The sequence below is a fragment of the Arctopsyche grandis genome, chromosome 7, assembly GCF_051622035.1.
Source record: "Arctopsyche grandis isolate Sample6627 chromosome 7, ASM5162203v2, whole genome shotgun sequence".
In the NCBI taxonomy this organism is placed as follows: Eukaryota; Metazoa; Arthropoda; class Insecta; order Trichoptera; family Hydropsychidae; genus Arctopsyche; species Arctopsyche grandis.
In genome coordinates this window covers 6,303,103-6,326,763 of record NC_135361.1, presented here as the reverse complement: position 1 = coordinate 6,326,763, position 23,661 = coordinate 6,303,103, and the positions used below count along the sequence as shown (strand labels likewise).

General features: G+C 34.7%; 4 protein-coding genes across 5 annotated transcripts; 3 read left to right on the top strand and 1 right to left on the bottom strand.

Moving 5' to 3' along the window:
• Positions 1 to 26: 26 nt before the first annotated feature.
• Positions 27 to 1,099, top strand: LOC143913978 (glyoxal reductase-like). Its single transcript, XM_077434031.1, has one exon. The coding sequence runs from the start codon at positions 83 to 85 to the stop codon at positions 956 to 958; it is 876 nt and encodes a 291-aa protein (XP_077290157.1). The 5' UTR covers positions 27 to 82; the 3' UTR covers positions 959 to 1,099.
• Positions 1,100 to 1,140: 41 nt separating this feature from the next.
• LOC143913977 (transmembrane protein 120 homolog) lies at positions 1,141 to 12,059 on the bottom strand. Of its 2 annotated transcripts, XM_077434029.1 has the most exons (9): positions 11,846 to 12,032; positions 9,503 to 9,621; positions 9,245 to 9,421; positions 9,072 to 9,164; positions 8,781 to 8,998; positions 8,476 to 8,699; positions 6,837 to 6,926; positions 4,297 to 4,461; positions 1,141 to 2,696 (listed from the first exon to the last, which is right to left on the bottom strand). In XM_077434029.1, the coding sequence occupies exons 1-9, from the start codon at positions 11,906 to 11,908 to the stop codon at positions 2,646 to 2,648; spliced, it is 1,200 nt and encodes a 399-aa protein (XP_077290155.1). In that variant the 5' UTR covers positions 11,909 to 12,032; the 3' UTR covers positions 1,141 to 2,645. The 2 variants fall into 2 exon arrangements, with proteins under 2 accessions (XP_077290155.1, XP_077290156.1); XM_077434030.1 differs by lacking the exon at positions 4,297 to 4,461 and having other exon boundaries at positions 1,189 to 2,696; positions 11,846 to 12,059.
• A 6,437-nt stretch (positions 12,060 to 18,496) lies between these two features.
• LOC143914737 (cytochrome P450 315a1, mitochondrial-like) lies at positions 18,497 to 19,129 on the top strand. The gene is made up of 3 exons (XM_077435041.1): positions 18,497 to 18,589; positions 18,672 to 18,876; positions 19,059 to 19,129. Exons 1-3 carry the CDS (start codon positions 18,497 to 18,499, stop codon positions 19,127 to 19,129), a joined length of 369 nt encoding a protein of 122 aa, XP_077291167.1.
• Positions 19,130 to 19,765: 636 nt separating this feature from the next.
• LOC143914736 (cytochrome P450 315a1, mitochondrial-like) lies at positions 19,766 to 20,493 on the top strand. Its single transcript, XM_077435040.1, has 4 exons — positions 19,766 to 19,870; positions 19,912 to 19,969; positions 20,083 to 20,294; positions 20,386 to 20,493. Exons 1-4 carry the CDS (start codon positions 19,766 to 19,768, stop codon positions 20,491 to 20,493), a joined length of 483 nt encoding a protein of 160 aa, XP_077291166.1.
• Positions 20,494 to 23,661: the final 3,168 nt, after the last annotated feature.

The window sequence follows — 23,661 nt, the reverse complement described above, 5'->3', positions numbered from 1 at the left end:
CATCATTTTTTTAGATAGTTAAAAGTATATAAATAGTGCTAGGCTACAATTTAACACACCAACAGTTTAACAACTCTCCACGATGACTTCAACTTTGTTCAAACTGAACGATGGCAACGAGCTGCCGTTGCTTGGATTCGGCACGTATCTAATAACCAGACAATCGGAGATAACCCGGGTTTGCGACGAAGCTCTGAAAGCCGGATACAGATCCTTCGACACGGCCGCCTTCTACAACAACGAAACGGAGCTGGGTTTAGCGTTTAAAAAGCTACTACCAAAACACAACCTCACCAGAAAAGACATATACATAACATCAAAACTTTGGATAGACGATCACGGCGGCGGAGCCAAGACCGAGAACGCTGCAAAAGAATCTCTGAGAAAGCTTCAATGCGAATACTTAGACTTGTATTTGATACACTGGCCCGGAGCCGGAGGACTCGCACCGTCTAACCCGAACAATGCCGTCGTTAGACGGCAGACCTGGTCCACTTTGGTCAACCTGCACAAGAAAGGGCTGCTGAAGTCGATCGGAGTCTCAAACTACAACATCAGACATATCAAAGAATTGGTGAGCGACTGTGACGGAGTCAAACCAGCCGTGAATCAAGTCGAATGGCATCCTCACATCTACCAACCAGACCTATTGGAAGAGTGCAGATCTCACGGTATCCTACTGCAAGCATTCTCACCGCTCGGTGGCACCAATACCAAAGCCGTTCTGCAGGATCCCGTCGTCAACAGTATAGCTGAACAGCTAAAAGTAACCCCTGGACGAGTTCTGATCAGATGGATAATACAGCACAAAGTAGCAGTCATTCCGAAAGCCGCCTCTTCGAAACACATCGAAGAGAACGTACAAGTCGATTTTGTAATACCCCCCAATCTGATGGAGGAGCTGAACAAGCGGCCAATCCATCGGAAGTACGATTGGGATTCGGACAATATTGTATGAAATGAAACACGCTTACTATTAAAATAAATATATTAAATTTTAATTACATAATATTATACATAAATAAATATTACAATATAAACAGATATATATTGCACAGATTTTATTGTATAGTAGTCGTATTATTTTTTTTAAATAAAGTTATGGATACTATTTTGAGTTTTTTTTTATTTATTATTATTACATATTACAATTAATACAGTTGGAATGTATATGTTTTGGTTTTTATTAACCGTAACAGTCATGGCAGTTTACAAATAATAAAAATAAATACATTTGATTTGGAAGTGGATTGTGATGTAGCGCTACCCTGATACATATTTTATACATTACATATTATATAAATTTAACTTATAATAACTTCGTGTAACTAGCAATGTGGATGCACTCATATTATACACGTGTGTTGACATTAAACATAGCACTTCTGTACGTTCTCTGGAGTTTTAAACAACAAATACGAAATATAATACAACATTAAAATCACTGAAAATGTGTAAGACATTATTTATGTACAATTAATAATTAGAATCATTAGTAAATACTCAAGAATAAGTACCGAAATCATAATAAGTAGACTGTTCACTCTTTTAATACGGAACACTTTCGATATATCAAGAAGTATCCAATTAAAAACAAAAGGTTTCGAAGATTATTTAAATTAATTAAATATGTAGATACAATTAGTAGGTTTAGACGTTCGTTATCTTATTGAGTATTTATTGTGTAATAAATAGTACTTGTATTAATTAAATCGTCTCTCCGAGTAGGTCGAGAGTGTTTTTTCAATTGAAAAAAAATTATATTACAGTACAATCATAATAATATAATAACAGTCTTTGTACGCTAAATAATAAATACAAAGATAACTAATTGACTGGATTTACATACATTTTTTCAAGGTCTAAACAACTAAAGAAAAAAAATATTAATACAAAAATTTTCTCATACAAATAGTAACCAACAATTCAACAATTTTAATAAATAAAAATCATTATTTTCATTAAAACATCATTAATTCTTAATCATTTCGTAACAGAACCAAACTAAAGTCAACGTTAACTTAATTTACTTTGAAAGTACTGAGAAAATTATCTAACAAAGTTGTATAACATCAGGCACTAGCAATCAATGATACGTTTAGTCGATCGTAAATTTTATTGTATCCATATTTCATATATTAATTCGTAACCTCATCATTATGTTCAGAATTTCTTGCAAATAGCCAGAGATCACTGCATGAAATAAAATCATCGGTATCGGTTTAATTTAATACTCCTTATTTTATTCAATACGAATACTCTGTAAATTTGTAAGAAACATATAATTTTTTTATATATGTATTAGATTTTGTATGAAAATAGTCGAATTTGTACAAAGAGTGACGTTTGTATTTTGAACTAGACAATAGGTGTAAAACTACAACTAAAAACCTTTTTCATAAGAATAGCAAAAATAACGACTAATGTATATAAAAATATAAGCCCATGCATAGAAGTGTGACGGTGACATCTTTTTGCAATCGCTTATAAAGGTTAAACGCCAATTTTAAGTTCACCGATATAAATATGTGTATTATATATATATATATATATATATATGTACGTATGGTTGGTAAGTGGATATATGAATCATATAATACATGTTTTGCATTCTCAGTAGCCATATTTCATTAACGTATACTTCATTAGTCCGATTTCACTTCAACTTTGTCGATTTTTAACTTTTTTCCTTCACCCTGAAAACAAAATTTTAGTAAAGCGTGGATATTAATCAATGCAGAATAAAGAAAGCGAATGATATATTATAATCATATATCGATTTATTAGATGTTAAACATATATAAATAAATAAAATAGCATACTACCATAAAAAAATGTTAGTGACATTTACATCAACATTTCCCAGGATATAATAATCAATTACATATGTCAAGGAAGGGAAATGTTGATTTTTTCATACTGTTTTGTATGCGTGCAGAAAATCATGCTATAGATCTACCGTTATATATAGAATCACTGACGTTGATGCGATCCTAAGTAGAGTGATTAACCCTTTGAATGCTGACCAACGCAGATCAGCGTTTTGCCAACAAGTCCATGAAATAAGCCAATAGACGTTGTATTTTGAATATGTCAAAAATAAACAAGATTACTACCCGCTTAGACTTTCCAAGCAGCATTGATCCGTGTCAGTGCTTATAAAGACTGGTTTACACCGGAATTTCTCGATGGAAATCCCCAACTGCCGAGTATTTTATATTCTAACTTGGCATTTAGATTGTGAGTATTACATTTTAACAACAATGAAGAAGATGCAACTAGTTTTGTAAAAATACATTCATTAATAGACTTCTTTTGTTTATTTTATATTGTTGCAAGATATATTAGATAGTCTAAACACACCTTTACAAAACTCGAAATCCTCAGCGGTAGTTATCTAGGTTTGTTTGTATTAGCTACGATTTTTATATCGGCTTTCTATTGGATTTCTAAATAGTTCTAGTTGGAAATGTTGGCGAAATTTTCAGCGTTGCTGGTTTTCAATAGAAAAGACCCGAGCACTCAAAGGTTTTAACCATCAGGGTGTGGTTTGCTTCATCATAGTAATACAAAGCTTTGTTTTTTTTTAATTTGATAGTATATACCTACACAGTAGTGGATCGGAAACTATTAACCCTTTGCCCGCGGAAATAAATATAGCGAACAAGCCCTGTGCGCGCCGGCACCTTTTTCGCGAATTTGGCAATCGAGTTTTCGACCTTAAATACAGATTTGAATATTTACTCAAGTAACCAGATATGTTAATCAACACATAAAGTATTATTTTAAACAATAAAATACATAATATATCTCGTAGTTTTGGATTAATTGTCAAATAATCATTCTTCATAATTGTATGAAGACGTGACGTCACATAAACGAGGTTTCCGTATGGTTCCACAAAAAACTAATTTTGACAGGTATATATTCATTTTAAGCAAATTGAATAGATGGCATTCAACTCTCAGTAATATATTCAACCAATTTTGAACCTTAAAACAGTTGAAATAGGCGCATATAAGCCTCAAAATCCCGTGCAAAGTTCAGAAATTCTATGGAAGACAGCCGCGCTACAGACTTGTCGCGCAAAGCTTCCATAGAAGACGGCCGCGGGCAAACGGTTAAACATTCCAATACAAAGAATAATATTATACCATAATTTCACCTCTCGAATATAAACTCACCCAGCTGAGATAAAGATAAGCTCGGCGTTTGTCGTTTTTCTGTACATATATAACAGTAGATCGTTACTTATTAAGTTATGTGTCTATGAAAATTCTAAAAGCACAGACGTACCAGGCGACGGGTGTTTGGAAAGTGGTTATGCAAGACTTCGGCTAGAGCCTTCAGTCGGTATCTCAATTTGACTTTCTCCTCTTTCCACTTCTCGGATGTGACCCGCATGAGAGTGGTCGTATTACCCGCGAAGAGTAAAAAGAACATGATTCCAGTCGTCGGCACCTTATATTTGACATGCATAGTATAGTATGTAGTTAAAGCGAGCAAACCATGCACCAAATGAAAAAAACAAAAAAAAAAAACCAATGAAATTAAGTACATTGTTCAAATAGATTAAAAAACACAAGTTAGTAAGAAAAAAACTGCATGCAAAAAATAAAATCATACAAAACACTGAAAAATATAATAAATTAATATTTTTTACACACATTGTATAATATAATAATAGATGGCTAATGACTAGGATGACACTCGCTAATATGTCATAGTTTTTTGTTTATTATTACAAATTTAAAAAACGTAATGGCATTATGTCAATATTGATAATTCATTATGCTTAATAGACCTTGGCTATTTTTTGCATAAAGGTTAATGACACAAAGAAAGCTTGTATTATATTCATACAATAATAAATAAGCTGTATATTTATTATTTATAGAGCTGTATAGTTTTGCCTGACTGAACCAACCCACCGAGTAATTTTAAGATTCTAATTGTACGCAACTTCATACATCTATTCCGCACAGTATGAAAGCAAATCCATAAATTTAACAATAAAAACAGACATTTTAATTAGCACGAAAAATAGGCACATACCTGGCATCGCCCAAACCAAATTGATCAATATATTAAACAATCATTGGTGTTATTATAAATATTCCCGGGCGACGCATGCTATATATTTGCTAGTTACAAATGTGTATTGTTGATTTACGAAACAATCGTAAGTTTGGTGAATGTTTATATTAAAATTTGTCAACCCAAATCCAATGATCAAATGCAAATGTATCAATTTTTTTTTGTTACTTGTTAAAGTCTATTTGTACTGGCACAGCACAGACCGACAACCGCACGTAAACAGCAGTACATTCTATATGGATGTTACAGTTGAAGTGTATCTTCCAGTTGTAATATAGTATTTTGACTAGTTGGAATATATTCCATCTAACCTGGTGCCAACTACCGTTATAGTTGAAGTGTATATTCAGTTGTAATATATTTTGACTAGTTGGAATGTACTCCGTCTAACCCACGTAAGTTGAATTACATTCCAAAATATATTACAACTGAAAATACAGTTCAACTATAAGTTAGTACCGGGTTAGATGGAGAGGTTAGGTTTTCGTGAAAACGTCCCTCGACTGATAAAACGGAGTTGGAAAGTCATATTTTTATTTTGAACACATTCTTAGTGTTATTATAATACAATACTCATTACCTTTATTAGTAATACCTAGCAAATATTAACGCATTATTGAATTCTAAAGCATTCGTTAAAAGATCAGAGCTGTCAAAACTCAACTGTTATATTAAAACTGGCGCACAATTTCGAAAGTGTATTTGCGCTTGTAGATATATAATTTACTAGTTGAATTGTATTCAAATATGAATGATCTAAAGTGCCAGTTGGAATACATTACAACTGAAAATACACTTCGACTGTAACATGGACACGCTCATATGTACGTGGCGTGGACGTAACAGAAGTAGCCGACACAATCTATTCATATTATACAGCAGTACATGTCACCGTAACGTATTGTTACGTACACCGCCAAGTAAGTGCAATCGGATTAGGCCGAGTGGCATCCCAGAGACTGTGTGACCGTTATAATTGGATTCAAGGATTTACTCTAGACTAAGTGCATGTAAGCTAAACAATGGCCACCGAATTGGCCGCTATTGGTCCTTTCTCAGAAGTGACCGATACCGTGGGACTGAGTGTCGTGGGAATACATCCGGGTACATGCCTAAACAATAGGGAAGTAACCAGACGTCGAAGGTGCCCTGAGCGACCGATCCATTATAAGGCGATATGAAGACATTCTGGACAGAGCACTGCCAGTGCGTGTATCTCCTTAATCACCAACAAATGCTGTGAAACGACTTTGGCCTTTTACTTGGATCCTCCACCCACCCCTACACAACAGTATCAATCAGAATCAGATGTGGAAGTATCACGTCATAGTAGCGAGTGCACGCGTACTAAAGAAAGTGCGCATGCGCGTATGAATATTTTCGGAAACGTCATATTTCGACAGTATAGACGCAATATTGCGCCTTATCGTCGCGCTCTGTGATGTAAATGTGAGGCGATTTTGCCTTGCACTCAGCCAAAACTTCTCTGAACGTGCGCTGCTGTATAGTATGAATAGAAGTAATCTTTTGCTGTGCCGAGCTGTTCGAATAGACCTTTAAATGTCACGTTTGGTCAGTAAAAAGCTGAGAAAAAAAAAAAAAAACAATCTGCATACATTATTTTCTAACAAAAATTTGCAGCCAATGAATACACAAATCAAAGCCGACTGCGACTACTTCAAAATCATGCTGCGCAATTGCTTCCAAATAGCAATCTTCAGAGGTTGGATTTACGATACCTGCTCGGACAACTTTTGCGGTATTACCAATAACGTGGTTACAATGTTTCCAGTAAACAATACCAGGAAGGATAAACTCAGCATGGGCACCTATCGAACAGAACATATTAAACCATTCATTTTAAAACAACACTTGGGCCGATTTTTCGCATTCCCGAAAGAACAGCACAAACATATTATGGTATATACAGTGCGGCAAAAGTCTCTTTAGTATTTAAATTTTGTATTTGAATTAGCCAGCAGCATGGCTTGGTGGTTAGGATTTTGCCGAGCACCGAGAGGCGCCAGTTCGATAGTGATTTGCCAATACATATATCAATTAACATTCAAAGAGACATCTAAGGTTAAATTTGTAAATTTGCAGCATCTTATCCAATTCAGCAAAATTCGAGATTGCTGAAAACTCAAGATTTGCGAGAAAATGATTAAGGTTGCCAATTTGTTGGAACCGTTTCAATGAAAATCAGATAAATTGGCAAACTCTGATAGGAAACGATCGATCTGCAGTCACAAATCCAAGGTCTGACCAGCACAAACCAGTGGGATTTGAACCCGTGACCGCTTTATATGCTAACCACTAGTCTATTCTGCTGGTTGAAATGGTTCATCCATTAAATTTGTTAAAAACTATCCTACCTACTGTATCACCACTATATGAGAATGATTTATGTACAAGTTTAAAATTCATAGATGTCACTTGAAGACAGCAAATGCACGGAAAAAAGTGATACCATAAGCAAAACTAGCCAGCAGCATAGCTCGGTTATTAACCTTTCCACCGCGTACGACTACTATACATGTCCTAGCGAACATGCCCTCAGCGCGCGAGACACGCATAGATGTCTTGGAAGTTCCAACCTGTATAAGAGCCGTCTATTGTGTTAAAATTTTATAACTTGGTTGAAAATATTACTAAATGTATACTTTACCAAATTCAATAGATGGCAGTAGTCAAAAAAAATAAATATAGGTTGTAAAATTCAAAAAAATATTACAACCTATATTTATAGTCGAAAACGCGATAGCAAAATCCGCAAAAAAGCAGCCGCGTACAGGGCATGTTCGCTAAATTTGGTGACGCGGGCAAAAGGTTAAGCTTCTGCTTAGCGTGGTGAGGTGCCGGGTTCGATCCCAGGGCCGGGCCTTGAGTGAAAAATGAATTTTTCACAGTATGCTGCTGGTTAGACCTGGATTTGTGACTCCAGGTCGATCGTTTCCTATCAGAGTTTGCCAATTTTCTCTGATTTCATTGTTGAAACGGTTCCCGGTAAACATTGGCCAAAATCCTTCCTATATATACAATATGTCACCAATAATTTATGTACGATTAATGTGCAATAAATAAGTTTGTGTACGATTTGATAGATGTCTCATTGATTTGCGAGTTTTTCAGTGTCTCGTAATTCACTTACTTATATAATGAAAAATGCTGCTATATTTGTAATTGGCCAGGAAGGCGCATTGGGGTTGCCTGTAATGCCTTCCCGGTATGTGTTGTCATAAAAATAAAAAAACTCGATGAATAATCAAATAATATGCCGTAGTATAATATATTTTGTTTATAAGTCATATAAAAAACTCGTTGTAAAGGAACTTTTGCCGCACTCGGTACATATTCAACGATCAAAGGTAGACGTACCTGCCAAGTGGCCATCGGATGAAAACTGATATGAAACAGTGTGTAGGCATTGTAGAGTTGGAACATGTAGCCGGCGAACAAGAACGGCAAAAGATACGACAGCCCTCTCCACATCCAAGAGTGGAAGCCTTCGATCGTTATGTCCATGTTGTGCCGGGCTCCGAGCGCTTTCAGACGGTACAGCACGCCGCTTTGATATCGGAATTGCAAATATTGAACGACGCCTAAAAACAAACGGATAACAAACCATTCAACAAACGGCGACGTGGAATAATATTTACCGAGGCATGTACATGAATGCATACTTATGTACGCGTTGAACCACATGAACTGGTCCCGGAACAGTTGCCAGGGTTCGTTCTGCGGCCAGATGAGGAGCACTCCGGCGACGGCCGTCGAGATGAAGTGGTGGAGCCGCCACCAGCCTTTGATTCGGGAGCCGTTCACCTTCAATATGGACTCCCGTATGGTCAACGTGCAATAGTACCATACTAATAAGAATATCAGAATGAGTTCGAGCGGTCTGTAAATATTGACAAACGTTAGTATGCATCGTGTTTATATACTCGGTGTGTGAATAGTCAACGGTTGCGTACCGGAAATTGGTTATTAGATTTATCACCGCAAGAACGAATCCAATTACGCTTAATATTAATTTAAACTTCTCGTATTCGTCTTTGTATTTAAACCTGAAAAAAGTCAATAGTTGTATATATATATATATATACAGTTTGAAATACATCATTGTAAGGTATTTTCATATACACACTTGTCGTTTTTATTCAATATTGATACATTTACATTGCCTAATATAATTCTCAAGTACATGCTATTCTTCTTTGGTAACGTCTGTTCGATCTCGTGAAGTTGGGCATTTCTTTTCATTATGTCTTTTTCTAGCAACGTTAATTTTTCGTCGTTGTAAGACTTTGCACCCGTTTTCAAGCTGGAAAACAATATGCATGTTAATAATAAAGGGCACAATTCAAACGTCAATTTTATGAAATAAATATTGTAAAATACTAACCCTTTCATAGCACTCGATATGATAGACATTCGGTACCGTTGATGCTGAATTTCCTTCAAGCATTTTGTCTGTAAGTCACTAATTTCATCTAATTTTCCTACATACTCTCTGTTAGCCGCCTGAAATCAGATTTTTAAAATGAAAAATCAATATATGTATGTATATGTACATGAAAGCTTTGCATCATAAACTTGACCTTCATCGGAAACTTTTTGGCACATAAAAATTCATGAATATTTCTTTAAAAATGTGAAATCACGCTCATTAAGTATAATGACAGTAAAAAACCAGATATAATACCTACTATTATTAAATTTATAAGTTTTAAAACAAAAAGATTAATGAGATTGCAGTCCATTAGACATAATTATGCATGTGACTCAATTTACGGCTAGTTTTTCATAAAAGTGCTAGCTTAATCGGCCGACCGAATATACAAAACGATACAATCGGCCACATTAATTAAGACTAAAAATTAAGAAACATGTGTACATATTTTGCTATCTATAAGTAGTGCACCGTTATGGGTAAAAAAAGGTCTTCATTGATGTAATTTTTTAAATTGGAAAATTACTATATACATACATGTAGGGTTGAAATTGAACGAAAGGCTATGGCTGAGAAAGGGTATGTTACGACTGATTGTGAGAAGGGGATGGAAAGGGGTAGAGATGTAACGGTTAGTCGCAGTTGGACCTGTGCTCCGCGCGGTTGGTCGCTAAACCTCCGCACGTATCGTCTTAATAAACAACATGACTGAAAACGCACGTGTTTGATCTTCACCTCAACCGCTACATCGCAACTGTGGTGCTGAACAGCGTCATCTGTCAGGATTCTCTACCACATACATATATAGACTGACCAATTAGTCTTATCGTTTTCCATCGATGTTATCATTACGTACAAAATAATTGAATATATTGTAGCGTGGACGTGAAGAGAGGTTTACAGGATTGGAGAGAAAGACGCATGTTGTAAAAGTTGTTTATTAGTCTGCACTCATTGACTCTCCAGCTCCAAATGCTCTACAGTTCGAAAGCGCCCAATATTTATACTCATCGGGCGCTCTACGTATTCGAGAGATCCTATTGGTTGATGAGTCGCGCGATCCTATTGGTCGATGAGTCGCGCGATCCTATTGGTCGATGAGTCGCGCGATCCTATTGGCTCATTTTGGCGCGAACGCGAGATCAGGTGATTAGCGCTAGTAAACCATCAGTCCACGAGCGCCCCTTACCTAATCTTTATGTTACAATATATTATTAGAGCTCTTCCAATTTTTATTACGTATTTATTACATATTTATATAAAATAAAACGAGAGTTTTAAATAGGTTTTTGAGCTTTGTTTCTTATTATGCTGTACATTAACATTAGAATAATACAGTAGAACCTCGATTATCCGGACTGATTGGGGATGAAGGTAGAAGATAGTGGAAAAAGTTAGCTGTCACGTCCTAAGATACGGCTTTTTAAAGTTTTAAATGATAATACAACACGTTTTTCTTTCCATATTGGTAATATTAAAAATAAATACTTAAATCGCAATCAAATTTTCAAGAAACAAACGTCCTTTGAGTATTGAACTTTGAAGACAACTGACTCATTTCTCGCGTCTTATTTTCGAATTTTTATGGTATGCATTTCAAAGCAGTAAAATTTGAGTTTGTTTTTAACAATCCGGACAATCGAGGTTCTATGTACTTGTATAATACTTAAATAACTAACAAAAATAAAATAGAAAATGATCAGTAGATCCAGTAGCTATTAAAATAGATATAAGATGCACCGTGAACATAATTTACTAATTATAAAAAGCATTTATAAATCAAAATCAATATAAAATAAAATTTTATATACAACACTTCGGCAATGATTCAAAATATTATCAAATAAATTCAATTTAAATTTAACTATATACAAACTCCCAAGTCGTATTATGATATATTTTTTCATTTGATTTGTATACGGATAATAAAAAAAAAAAAACGTAAAGGGAACATGTATCATTTCAAATATTTTAATCAAATTATACATATTACATAGATACCGATGCACTATCTATATTTTTTATTAAGTACATATGTACACTCAGAAAGCGGCTATAATTAGATCTAATTAATTTGCACCGAATTCATGACGGATTTTGCACGATATTAAAGAGACGCTGAAAGACAAAACCTGAAAGGATAAATAAAAATAATAATAAAAAAAAAAAACAGGAATAGTATTCTCACATAAACTGGAAACATAACAATATGTATATATGTATTGATATGAAACAGGTCAAAGTGTTAGAGAACGAGGTGAGGTGAGGTGGGTGAGGTTAAATGGATATGTTCACCTCCAGTCGTTTATAGTCAGCGATCAGGTCCTCCCATTCCTTGTGACATTCCGTCGCCTCCATGGTGAGACTGGGACCGGTCTGACAGGTGACAGGTGACAGGTGACAGGTGACAGGTGACAGGTGATGAATGAGACCTGAGGGTAGGAGACGAGGAGCGAACAAGTGCGAACGAACGACTGACTGTTGACTCACTCCCACCATACACACTCCATTGTCTGCACGTTTGCCCTCTCTGCCCGCCATACACCATGTTTCTTATCTCGGTGCTGATACCGTCGAAGTTCTCTCTTTCGGCAGTAATATCTTTAGAGCACACTGGCGCTATGTCCGCAATAGATAATTAATCAAGGTTCGATATGTTAAGATAAATCAGGGGGGTTGAATATAAAATAATAATTTGTATGATAGTTAATTTTAGGGCCTCAGCCATTGATTCTAAGCCCGCTTTAAAGGTCAAGAAATTTAACCCTTAAAGCCCTCAACATGAGGACAGTGTTGCTACATGGATGTAAAACGTGGACTCTGAATACCAGGATGATCAGCCGCATCGAAGCTTTGGAGATGTGGGTCTACAGGCGTATGCTGAAGATCCCGTGGACCAAAAAAATATCAAATGAAGCTGTCCTTGGCATGATAGGGAGAGGCAGAAATTGCTTGTCATCAAGCAGAGAAAGATGGAGTACCTTGGACACATGATAAGAGGTCCAAAATACGAATTTTTCCATTTGATAACCATGGGGAAGATTGAAGGTAAATAATGGATTGGCGGGAAAAAGTTGTCTTGGCTTCGAAACACGCGCATGTGGACCGATATGAGCGCCGAAGATCTGTTCCCTCATTTGCCCTCAACATGAGGCCACCACCCCCCCAACGAATACAGTCCAAGAGACTCTTTCGTCGGAGAACGAGACGGTTGTTCATGAATATCGCACAAGAACAACCGCACATCACTGCTCTAATAAAAAAACCACACTGTACATAACCAAGTACAAAATAAACAACAGCGCATGAACACATAAAGCGCGCATGCGTTAGGAAACAATACCTGAAATGTGCCGTGCGAATGCACGCACACCTCAAGTAAACATACATGTATGTATGTATGTATGTTTATACGTGCATAAACGGTAATTGGACTATTCGACACATTGGGGTGGTCACAAAGACAATTTTTGCCATGAAAATCGCGAATACACAATATTTGGCACTCAAGTTCTCGTTACTATGATAGTTATCGTTAGTATGATGGACTTTTCGGCTGCCAGATGTTCCGTTATAGAGATTTTAGTGACTTTGTGACGAGTAATTTGTGACCAGTAATCACCGAACCGCATAAACACGCACACACACACACACACACACACACACACACACACACACACACACACACACATACCACAAAACATACACACACCTAAACAGCAAACGCACACTCACACACACACACATTCACAGAATAAAAAAATAAAAAATAATAATAATAAATAAATAAAAATGAACTCATAAATGCTTATGCAATCAAGTGGAGTAGTAGCATTCAGGGGAACACAGCTTCCCAAAGCATTCCGCGAACTTTTCGAAAGCTCTAAACGATTCATCAGCTATTGATATAGAATAACCTAGATCAGCCTTACAATACATTTTTGGTCGGAGATCTTGTCACCACTTACTGAGGGGTGCGGGGGGTTTAACTAGCGGGGAAGTTGGGATTGAGTGCTACACGATTTTCGACACCGGTCGATTCATTTTTGAAGTCCAAAGTAGAGTATGCCTTTGGGACTTGAAAGACAAAAGCTATAGTGATAGGACCGCAAAGAGACGAGCATAGGACGAAATTTTAAAAATTGTTACGATCGATGCGGATTACGGCTTCCCCATCTCAATGCGGCTGCGATCGTCCGGAACGGCTACCGACAGCTTGAGGGCCGCACCGGACCATCCGGCAAGTGTGCTGAGGCCCTTAGGTAAAAGTCGGAATTCTCGACAGGGCGGACTAGACACCGGACCTAGAAGGTGCCGCGTATTGTTCAAAGGTTGTAAATGCATTGTTAAAGGTTTGCCGAACCTTTATACAAAGGATTTACAACAATGGAACAATGGATAGCACTGTGACTATCCGGTGTCTAGGGCGGACCCTCTAGGCTCGGAAACGAGGCTCGGTCAACCCGCTCCTTCCTGTGATTGGATACTCTTTGCTATGCCAATAGTATTTCCGTGCCCTGAATTAACTGGACTTTTACCTGATGAAAAACTCCGACATATACTGCCTGGTTCGCATATAATTTCGGATGGTTGGGCAGAAATCGAAACAAGACAAAAAAAAATCATACGAAACAAGACATCGTACTTTTTATAATACATTTAGGCTGTCTTGTTGTATATACATTTAGGCTGGCTGTTGAAAGGTACAACTTGAAACACACCCGAACTATAACTCGGGGAAATAGCGGGATAGCAAGTATAGCCTCGGTCCGCATAGTTTTTCTATCTTCTATTATCTTAGCTGCGAGCTATGCTTAGCAGCATAGCTCGGTCGTTAAGCTTCTGCTTAGCGTCGTGGGGTGCCGGGTTCGATCCCAGGGCCGGGCCTCGAGTGAAAATGAATTTTTCAGAGTATGCTGTTGGTCAGACCTGGATTTGTGACTCCAGGTCGATCGTTTCCTATCAGAGTTTGCCAATTTTCTCTGATTTCATTGTTGAAACGGTTCCCGGTAAAAATTGGCTAAAATCCTTCCTATATACAATTTATCACATATAATTTGTGATTGATTAATGTGCAATAAATAAGTTTGTGTACAATTTTATAGATGTCTCATTGATTTGCGAGTTTTTCAGTGTCTCGTAATTCCGTGACTTATATAATGAATAAAAAATGCTGCAATATTTGTAATTGGCCAGGAAGGCGCATTGGGGTTGCATGTAATGCCTTCCTGGTATGTAATTAATAAAAAAAAAATCTTTGCGACTATGTGCGAACTTAAATCTGCCGCTCTTTTGCAGTTTATCAAACGGGAAAACTAAAAAATATATTATTTAAGACATAATATAAGGCAACGTTACAGTTGTTGGAAAGTGTAAAGAAAAAAATAAGAGCTTTGTGACATTGATCAGTGATACTAAACAATAATTTAAAACTGTAAATAAACGGACTGCAAATCAAGCATTTCTTAGTAGATTGTTTGTATTTCGAAATTGACCTACTTTTACTAATAAAGTCTCATCTTAGTTTTAATAACATTTTTTCCGAAACGAAAGTTGTATAACCTTTTCGGTGATGGAATTTTTGGAACGAATTTTAATAGTATTAAGTTTTATCTGACGAATAAGAGTGTTTTTTAATTTGACTGTTTCATCGATAACCTCAAGAAGACTCGTAGGAAGATTGTGCCTCCATCAAATTGCCTCTCTCACCCCTTCCCTTCTTTTGTAATAATTTAAAAGGTCCATTTTTGGTTATGAATTAAAAAATAAATAATAGACATTTCTTAACCACTCAACGAATAAGTGTGTATGTAATATATTGTTACATAATTTATATTTATTGATTCCACGATAAGATGTAAACACAATAATATCGATTGTAAATGTGAACATCGCATATGCATAGAAACAAAAAAAACTTATCTATAAACATATATAATAAAATGCTTTTCATTAATTTTACGAAATGCCATAAATTTGGGTCGAATGCTTTCATTACAATAGACAAAGATGGATGACGTTGTTCTTTGAATAAATATTTGAAAGTGGTGCTCGAGCTGGATGTATCCATGAATTATTAATAAGTTTACCACAATTCCAACGAAAGCGACGATGTTACAAAAATATAATACATATTTTATGAAAACAATACGTATTTTATACGAGATTACTTTTTATAAGATTTTTTTCTCTATTATCTTGAATTTAAACTTGAAAATTCAAGGTTCACAGCTCATTGTCTTATCGGTTAGCCGCAGTTTTGTTCTTAAATCCAATTAAATTAATGCGAGATAATGATAAATTAGGTATTTATTGTCTGCGTTGAAAACATTTAATTAGTGTCTAAATCAACATAATACTTTTTAAAATAATGTCCCATTTTTTTCACAATATTATGTACATGTTTTAATTTTTTTATTCAATTAACAGCATTTTTTTTTATTAACCAGCAGTATTCATATCACATTCAGCAGTATTCATAGATCAGTGCCACTGATCTATGAATATTGCTGGTTAGCTAACGTTAATGAATGAATCCTAACGTTAACGGTCCTAACGTTAGCCGACAATAATGAATGAATCGATGAAAAGCCTATACTGTGTATAAATTCATTCGTCGAGACTTGCGGCGGTATCGAACCAGTGAACTCTCGAATACAAATATCCTCTTATAGGTATATCTGAGTTTGGTGAGCTAAGCCGATTACGCCATCGTCCAATTTTGATATCGTCCTTTTGTTTAAACATTAATTGAAAATTTTTCGTTTTCTACGTAATTATAATAATTTTATTTAGCGAGGTTTTGAACCATTTTTTTTTGTTTTCATATTAAACAATTAAAAACATAATAAAATGCTTTTCATTAATTTTACGAAATGCCATAAATTTGTGTCGAATGTTTTCATTCCAATAGACAAAGAAGGATGACGTTGTTCTTTGAATAAATATTTGAAAGTGGGCTCGAGCTGGATCTATCCATGAATTATTAATAAGTTTACCACAATTCAACGAAGGCGACGACATTACAAACATATGTATAATACATATTTTATGAAAACATATGCATTTTATACGAGATTACTTTTTATAAGATTTTTTTTCTCTATTATCTTGGATTTAAACTTGAAAATTCAAGGTTCACAGCTCATTTTCTTATCGGATAGCCCGAGTTTGTTCTTAAAATTAGACGTTTATACAATAAAAATCTGACAAAACGAGAGGGTGGCAACCTTTTTTTGCTGTCTAGCTTTGGAGGACAGCAAAAAAAAAAGGTTGACAATAGTTAATCGTTCTTTCCTGGGAAATATCATTCGAGAGCCTATGCTTAGTTTTAACATTTCTCCGGGACGAGCTTATGAAACATTTGACTAATGGTGCAGATCTCCATATTGCCCTTACGAGCAAATGTATGTTATTACTTGCTTTCCTATCACTGCAATGTATTGAATAATATATTATTTAGTATTATCTAATCTTTAATAACAGGGATATCGAATGGATTAAGTTTCAATTGCTTTTAAGTATTTTTTACACATAAAAATGCAATTTAATATTATATAAGCATTATTTCAAGTTGACTATTTCATTCTGCATCGGGCTATTGAAATACGAATTAGTTTTTGGTCTTTTTGAATTTTCATCATCATCATCATGCTAATAAAACATGTTTTCAAAAGATGCATGTGTTCCAACACTGGCAGGACACTACTCTCTTTCAAAGACATACCCAAAGCAAGAGGACTTCCGTTAATTGGTACGATGTTATCAGTTAAAAGGGCAGGGGACAGGTAATACTATAGATTTTCAACATCAATCGAATTCAGTTACTGATTTATTGTAATAAATACTTACTTACAAATTTTTAAGTTGACCGGAAATGGTACCTCCACTTATAGGTGTCCATCTCGGATATAGGACTTGCCATCTCGCTTGCACCAACGCTTCTGTTATACGCATACGGGAACTGAACGAAAGTCTTTCTAACGCAAAAACCACTCGAGTTAGTACGTTTAGATAAAAAAAAATATTGAGATAGAAAACCAATCCCTATAAACGTGGTGAAATAAAAAAGTGGGCAAATAAACGCAAAATAGCACGGAGAAAAAATCCGTGAAAAAAAATATATTTTTGACTTTTAAAATTCGCTAGACAATTAATTATAAGTTTTTTAAACAATAAAAAATCACAATCAATAGAAAAAACATCTGACTATTGATTCCAATACTCACTTTGAGCACAACAATACTAGATTTTGAGTTAAAGACCGCAAAAGCCAAAAAAGTGTAAAAATCGCGCATTTTTTTAAACGATCATATCCCGTAAATGATCACCAACCAACAAAAATCATTATCATATTCGAATTCAGTGAGTCAAACTTAGTAAATATTGGTTAGTCTCCGCTCTGGTAATTTTTTTTTGTTGCTCAGTGTAATCATTCAGCTCAGTAGGCTTATTTTATTTATTGCTAGTGTTTTTACCCGGCTTCGGTCGATATTTGTAAGCATGGCCAATCTAATAGTAAAGTTTATTTGATTTTTTATTACATTGAACGTCAAGGAATCTACGACCCAAACAAACATACATACAAAGTCTCTTTCGAAATTATATATTAGATACTTTGTTTAAGCAATGATATCAATATTGTTGGAATCTGCGTATACATCATTGGCGGGTCGCTACGACGAAATATTGGTTCGATTTTTTGAAAAGGTGCATAAAATAACTGAATATACTTTAGACATGAATGTGTTACCTGCCAAATATTATGCTCAGTTCAATTTCCCTGTTTGGAGGAAATTTGTCGATGCTCTCGATGGGTCTCTATCGTATAGGTAAGAAAAAATAATAAATGATCGATTTATTTACACAACATTTTATTAATATCTGGTTGTTTTGTTTAAGGGAAATCTCTCTTGGATATCATATATAAGTCAGAAGATTTGGGGGATGGGGTTCGTGAGGAAATTAAAAAAAGAAGGTTTGAACGAAATGGAAATATCGAGAATCTGTGTTGATTTGGTGATAGCTGCTGGAGACACGGTTTTATTTGTCACCAATTACTTGTGTTATATGATAATGATTTTGGCCGTAGAAATTTAATCATTTTCTATTTTAGTTGCAGACTTCTGTAACTAAGCAATGGATGCTGTATTTGCTGTGTAAAAATCCACATGTATTGGATGAATATCGATCAGTTCTGGATGACAAAGAGGAAGAGCAAAAATTTTCAAGAGGAATAGTAAAAGAAACGCTAAGAATGTATCCTATTGCAGCGCTCGCTAGCAGAATTTTTCCAAATGATTGTGAATTAGGAGGCTACTTAATTCGTAAGTTCTTTTTTAGCGCCTTAGAAAACCTTTGATTTCTGAAAGCCTTTGATTTCTCGAAACGGCGCCACTATTCGATGGAATTCAGTGCATTTTTTTGGGAACCATTTTATATATTCTGTCAGCGACAAAAACGATCGCTATTCACATCAAGATACTGCTTTCTTATCATTTAATTTTAGCAGCAACTGAATTCACACCAAATGACCTGACATCCAATTTGGAACATTTATATTATATATCCTATTACTGAATCGAATTTGCTTACATTCAAGAAATTTGAGTTCGACCCCATAAAGTTTCTTGTGGTTCCCCAAACGTTAATTTCTGGTCGATGGCTTTCTTGAAATGTTTTGTGTTTTCTTTTTGACAACCACTGATCAAGATTCATCATCATCATCATCATCATTTACAGCCATTCGCCATCCACTGGTGGATGAAGGCCTCTCCAACACGCTTCTACTCGTATCTACTCATTCTACACCATCTCACCCCACACATTTTCCCAATGTTGTCCACCCATCTTCCCTGCGGTTTTTCTTTTACCGTTTTGTATTCTCTCAGGTACCATTCTAGCACTTATTTTGTCCATTCTTCTAACCACGTGACCCACCTATTGCCATTTTAATCTTTTCACTCCATCTACTATATCCACAACCCATTTCCGTCATACTTTTCACCCACGTATTCCGTTTCCTCTCTTTCTTTGTTATGCCAAGCATACAACGTTCCATACTTCTTTGAGTACATTGGACTTTGTGTAGCATCTTGGCGTTCAATGTCGAAGTTTCACATTCATACGTCATCACTGACAAAACACATTGATCGAAGATCTACTTCTTCAGGCAAAGTGGCATTTTTGATTTAAAAACTGCGTTCATTCTTCGAAATGCACGCCACCTTAATATCTGTATCTGAAAAAAGTTTTACCGAAGCTGTGGCGTTCTTGTATATTGCAGCTAACAACCCCATATATGGTTCCGGCACTCCCTGTGTTTGTATATGAGTGATATATGTATACTGCATTGTCACTAGCTGTGTCGAAGGCTTTCTGATAATCGACAAAACCTAGACATAAGGGCCGTTGATACTCGTTGGCGCGCTCGGATAGTTTACCGACTACTACTATCTCCAAGATCAAGATTATACTCATTTTAATTTACACTCTGGTGTTTCACACACTTGATAAATTTAAATGTATTATAGAAACCAGTGATGCTCTCTATATGTACTCCTTGAGTAGGAATCCTAAATATTTCACGAAACCGTTGAAATTTGATCCAAAACGGTGGTACAAAAACAACAAAGATTCAGAGGTGGTGATGACTCCTCATGCTTTAATGCCTTTTATAATCGGGGCAAGATCTTTCATCGGTCAAAATATTGCAACGCTTCAAATGAGAGAGGTTCTCAGACAGGTTAAAATTTACTTCAAATATTTAAATTTATACGTAACTATTTTATACATATATGTATTTATTAAGTTGAAGTGAACATATCTTTTCACAGATTGCTCGGAACTTCGAAATACAAATATTAAACAAACACGTTGAAAATGTTTTTAAAATGGTTTTGGTGCCTGATGAACCTTTGAAAATCTCTATTAAAAATCTATAGAATTGATATTTTTGAAATAAACAATTTTTAATAATGGAATCACATAAATAGCCAGCAGTATAGCTCAGTGGTTGCGTGTATATTAACTATTGAAAGGCTCCCAAACTCAAGCCATAGGTTTACCTTGATCGAAAATAATTTATTCTAAGTATTTCTGTAGTGCTACTGGTTATTTGTGACTCCAAGTCGATCACTTCCTATCAGAGTTTGACAATTTATCTGATTTCATTGTTGAAACGGTTCCCCATCAAAAATCGGCAAAAAAACCACCCTACCTACTATTTGAACATGATTTCTAATTTATAATCTATAAATTTATGTATGTACAAGTTTAATACCATAAGAGTTACACAGGGGCAACTTGTAATGGCATCATGGAAAAATATAAATATATATTTTTTTATCAGTTTTTCAGCGTATCTTTGTTATGTTGGATTAAGTTTAATGGATTTGTTTAATTTTATGTTGAATCTATAAATAAAATACACTATTCCCAGTGGGTTTTCAATAGTTAGATTATATGTTTTTTTTTAATTTTTTATATAAAAATAGTTTTTTTTACATTAATTCATATTTCATTTTTACTCAGTGCCAAGAATGCAATGAACATAAGATGATAAGCTCAACGAATCTCGTTCTGAAGATATTTTTGAGAACAATATTAGCGCATTTACAATAAAATAGAACATAACAGCGAAACTCAATTCAGTTTTTGCAAATTAACTATATATCAGAGAGGCACTTTTCATTAATTAACCCAGTCCTTGTAAAACGGCACCAAGAAATGAATGCCGATGTTTATTTATGATTTATTGAAAAGACCTTTGAGAGAGTTCAATATAAGGAAATGATACATGTATTGTATCATTTCCTAAAAGGTATTGGTGATAAAAAATCTTCGAGTCATCTCGAATCTATACTGGTGGTCGAGTCATGGTCGAGTTTGGGACCGATTCAACCATGTTGGTGCAGCTGCTTCACTTCCTTCCCGCCCGTTAATTTAAATAGTCGTGTCTACAACGGCAAACGGACTATTTCGTACATTGCGATCGCTCACACGGTAATCGTTGCCACGAAAATAGCGAATACGGAAAATCTGGCACTCAAGTTCTCGTAACTGTGATAGTTCGTGTGGATAACTCTCAATGGATGGAATTTTGGGTGCCAGAAGTTCCGTAATCGAGATTTTAGTGACGTGTGGCAGATTGCACACCTCACTGAAATATTTAAAAGTTATATTATATTTAGTAAATAGCAGATGTAAAATATGATATTTAATACACATTGATAATGAACCGGAGACACGCCGATACTGGCGTTTGAGGTACAGAATTTTTGAAGTTTCAAATTTCGTATCAAGTGTAAAGAATTATAGTCACTGATTTATCAATTAATCCATCAATTTCGCACTCACACTTAATCATCTAGTGATGTTAAAGAGACGAGCAAACGCATTTATACTATTAATAATATCTAAAACAAAAAGCAAAGCATAATTCAAAATTGATTATTCATTTAATTATGTAACATTCGCGTTTAAAATAAAGACAGATAAAGTTTGCTTAACAGTTTCCATCGAATACAATAAACATGAAATAACAACAAACATAATAATAATTTAATAATACCATTCTACTTCGCTAAATTAGGTCAAAAAATCCCGTAAACACTTTAAAAATGTGTATACTAATACACAGCCACATAACAATGTGAAGAAATATCCCACATGAGGTTTTTTCAATGTAAAATTATTCCATATAAATTATGAGATGAATAAAAACAGTAAAAAAACCACTGAAGCGGTGTTACAATCAAAGAAAAACTGGTAAAAATTTCGATTTTCACAAACAAAGGCATTGCAAAACCTTTTTTTAATTGTCATGACATAACGTCTTTTTCAACTTACGCTGTCTTAAAATTCCAAAAATCGGTAAAAAAAAATGTAAATATGTATTATATTGGGCAAATAATAGTTTTTTATAAATTAAATTGAGTTATAAACATTATGAACTTTCATAAGATCATCATTATATGTTATTATTACAAATATCACAAATAATAGAATTTGTATTTATTATATTATATCACAGCCGTAAAATGGCGGATCTTAAATACGCACAAATAATTAAATGATTTAAATAAGCTACTATCAAGAATATATTATTAAAAAAATAATGTGTAACCTCGCAGAAAAACTATAATTGTGGAATCGTGAATAGATATTAAGAAAACTGCTGAGATTCGTAAACTGCTGAATTGCTGAGGTGCGCTCAACAGTTTTAGCTTAAAAATCCAAAAGCTTGTCAAATCGTAACAAATTCATTAGAAACGTCATATCACAAACATTTTAAAACCATAATAAAAAGTAGGTATGTGGCCTCAACATTTAAAGGGCTTCCAATTCCTTCGAAGAAAAATCAATTATATTCCGGAAATCCCCATGTATTTTGCCATTAAGCATTTGATTTTGATTTTTAAATGCTTTATGTTATTACGAAATTATGTTCACAATACATCTTATATCTATTTTAATAAATCTACTGATCATTTTCTTTTTTACAATTTAATTTAATTTGGTTAGTAATCATAGTATTATATTATTCTAATGTTAATGTACAGCATAATAGGAAAAATAACTCAAAAACCTATTTACAATTCTTATAAATGCTCATAATACATCTAATAAATAATATTAATTAAGACTCTAAAGTCGATGACCTAAAGCAGATTGTGTTTAGGTAATCTGTGTTTATACCTGAAGGGTATAGACATTTTGTTATAATCACCGAGACTTTTCACAAGTGTGTTAGTATGGTTATTAGTGATTCTGTCATAAAATCTACTGGTTAGTTTGTTAGTAATGTTTGTAACAAACGGAATATTATATATGGCATGCAGTTTTTTCAAGTTAATATATATGGGTGTATTATAAATTATTTTTAGGGATTTATTTTGTATTACTTGGAGCTTGGAAAGGTTAGTATTCGAGGCGTTATTCCATACAGGTGAAGCATAGGTTAATAATGCCATAAAGCATTTGAGTTAACGTGAAACGTTTATCTTTTGTTGATGTCAAGTTCAAGGTTTTGCGATAATAATGTTTTCTATACCTGAACCTGGGTAGCCATTGAAACTAATTTCAATAATATTTTATTGGTTTATGACCTG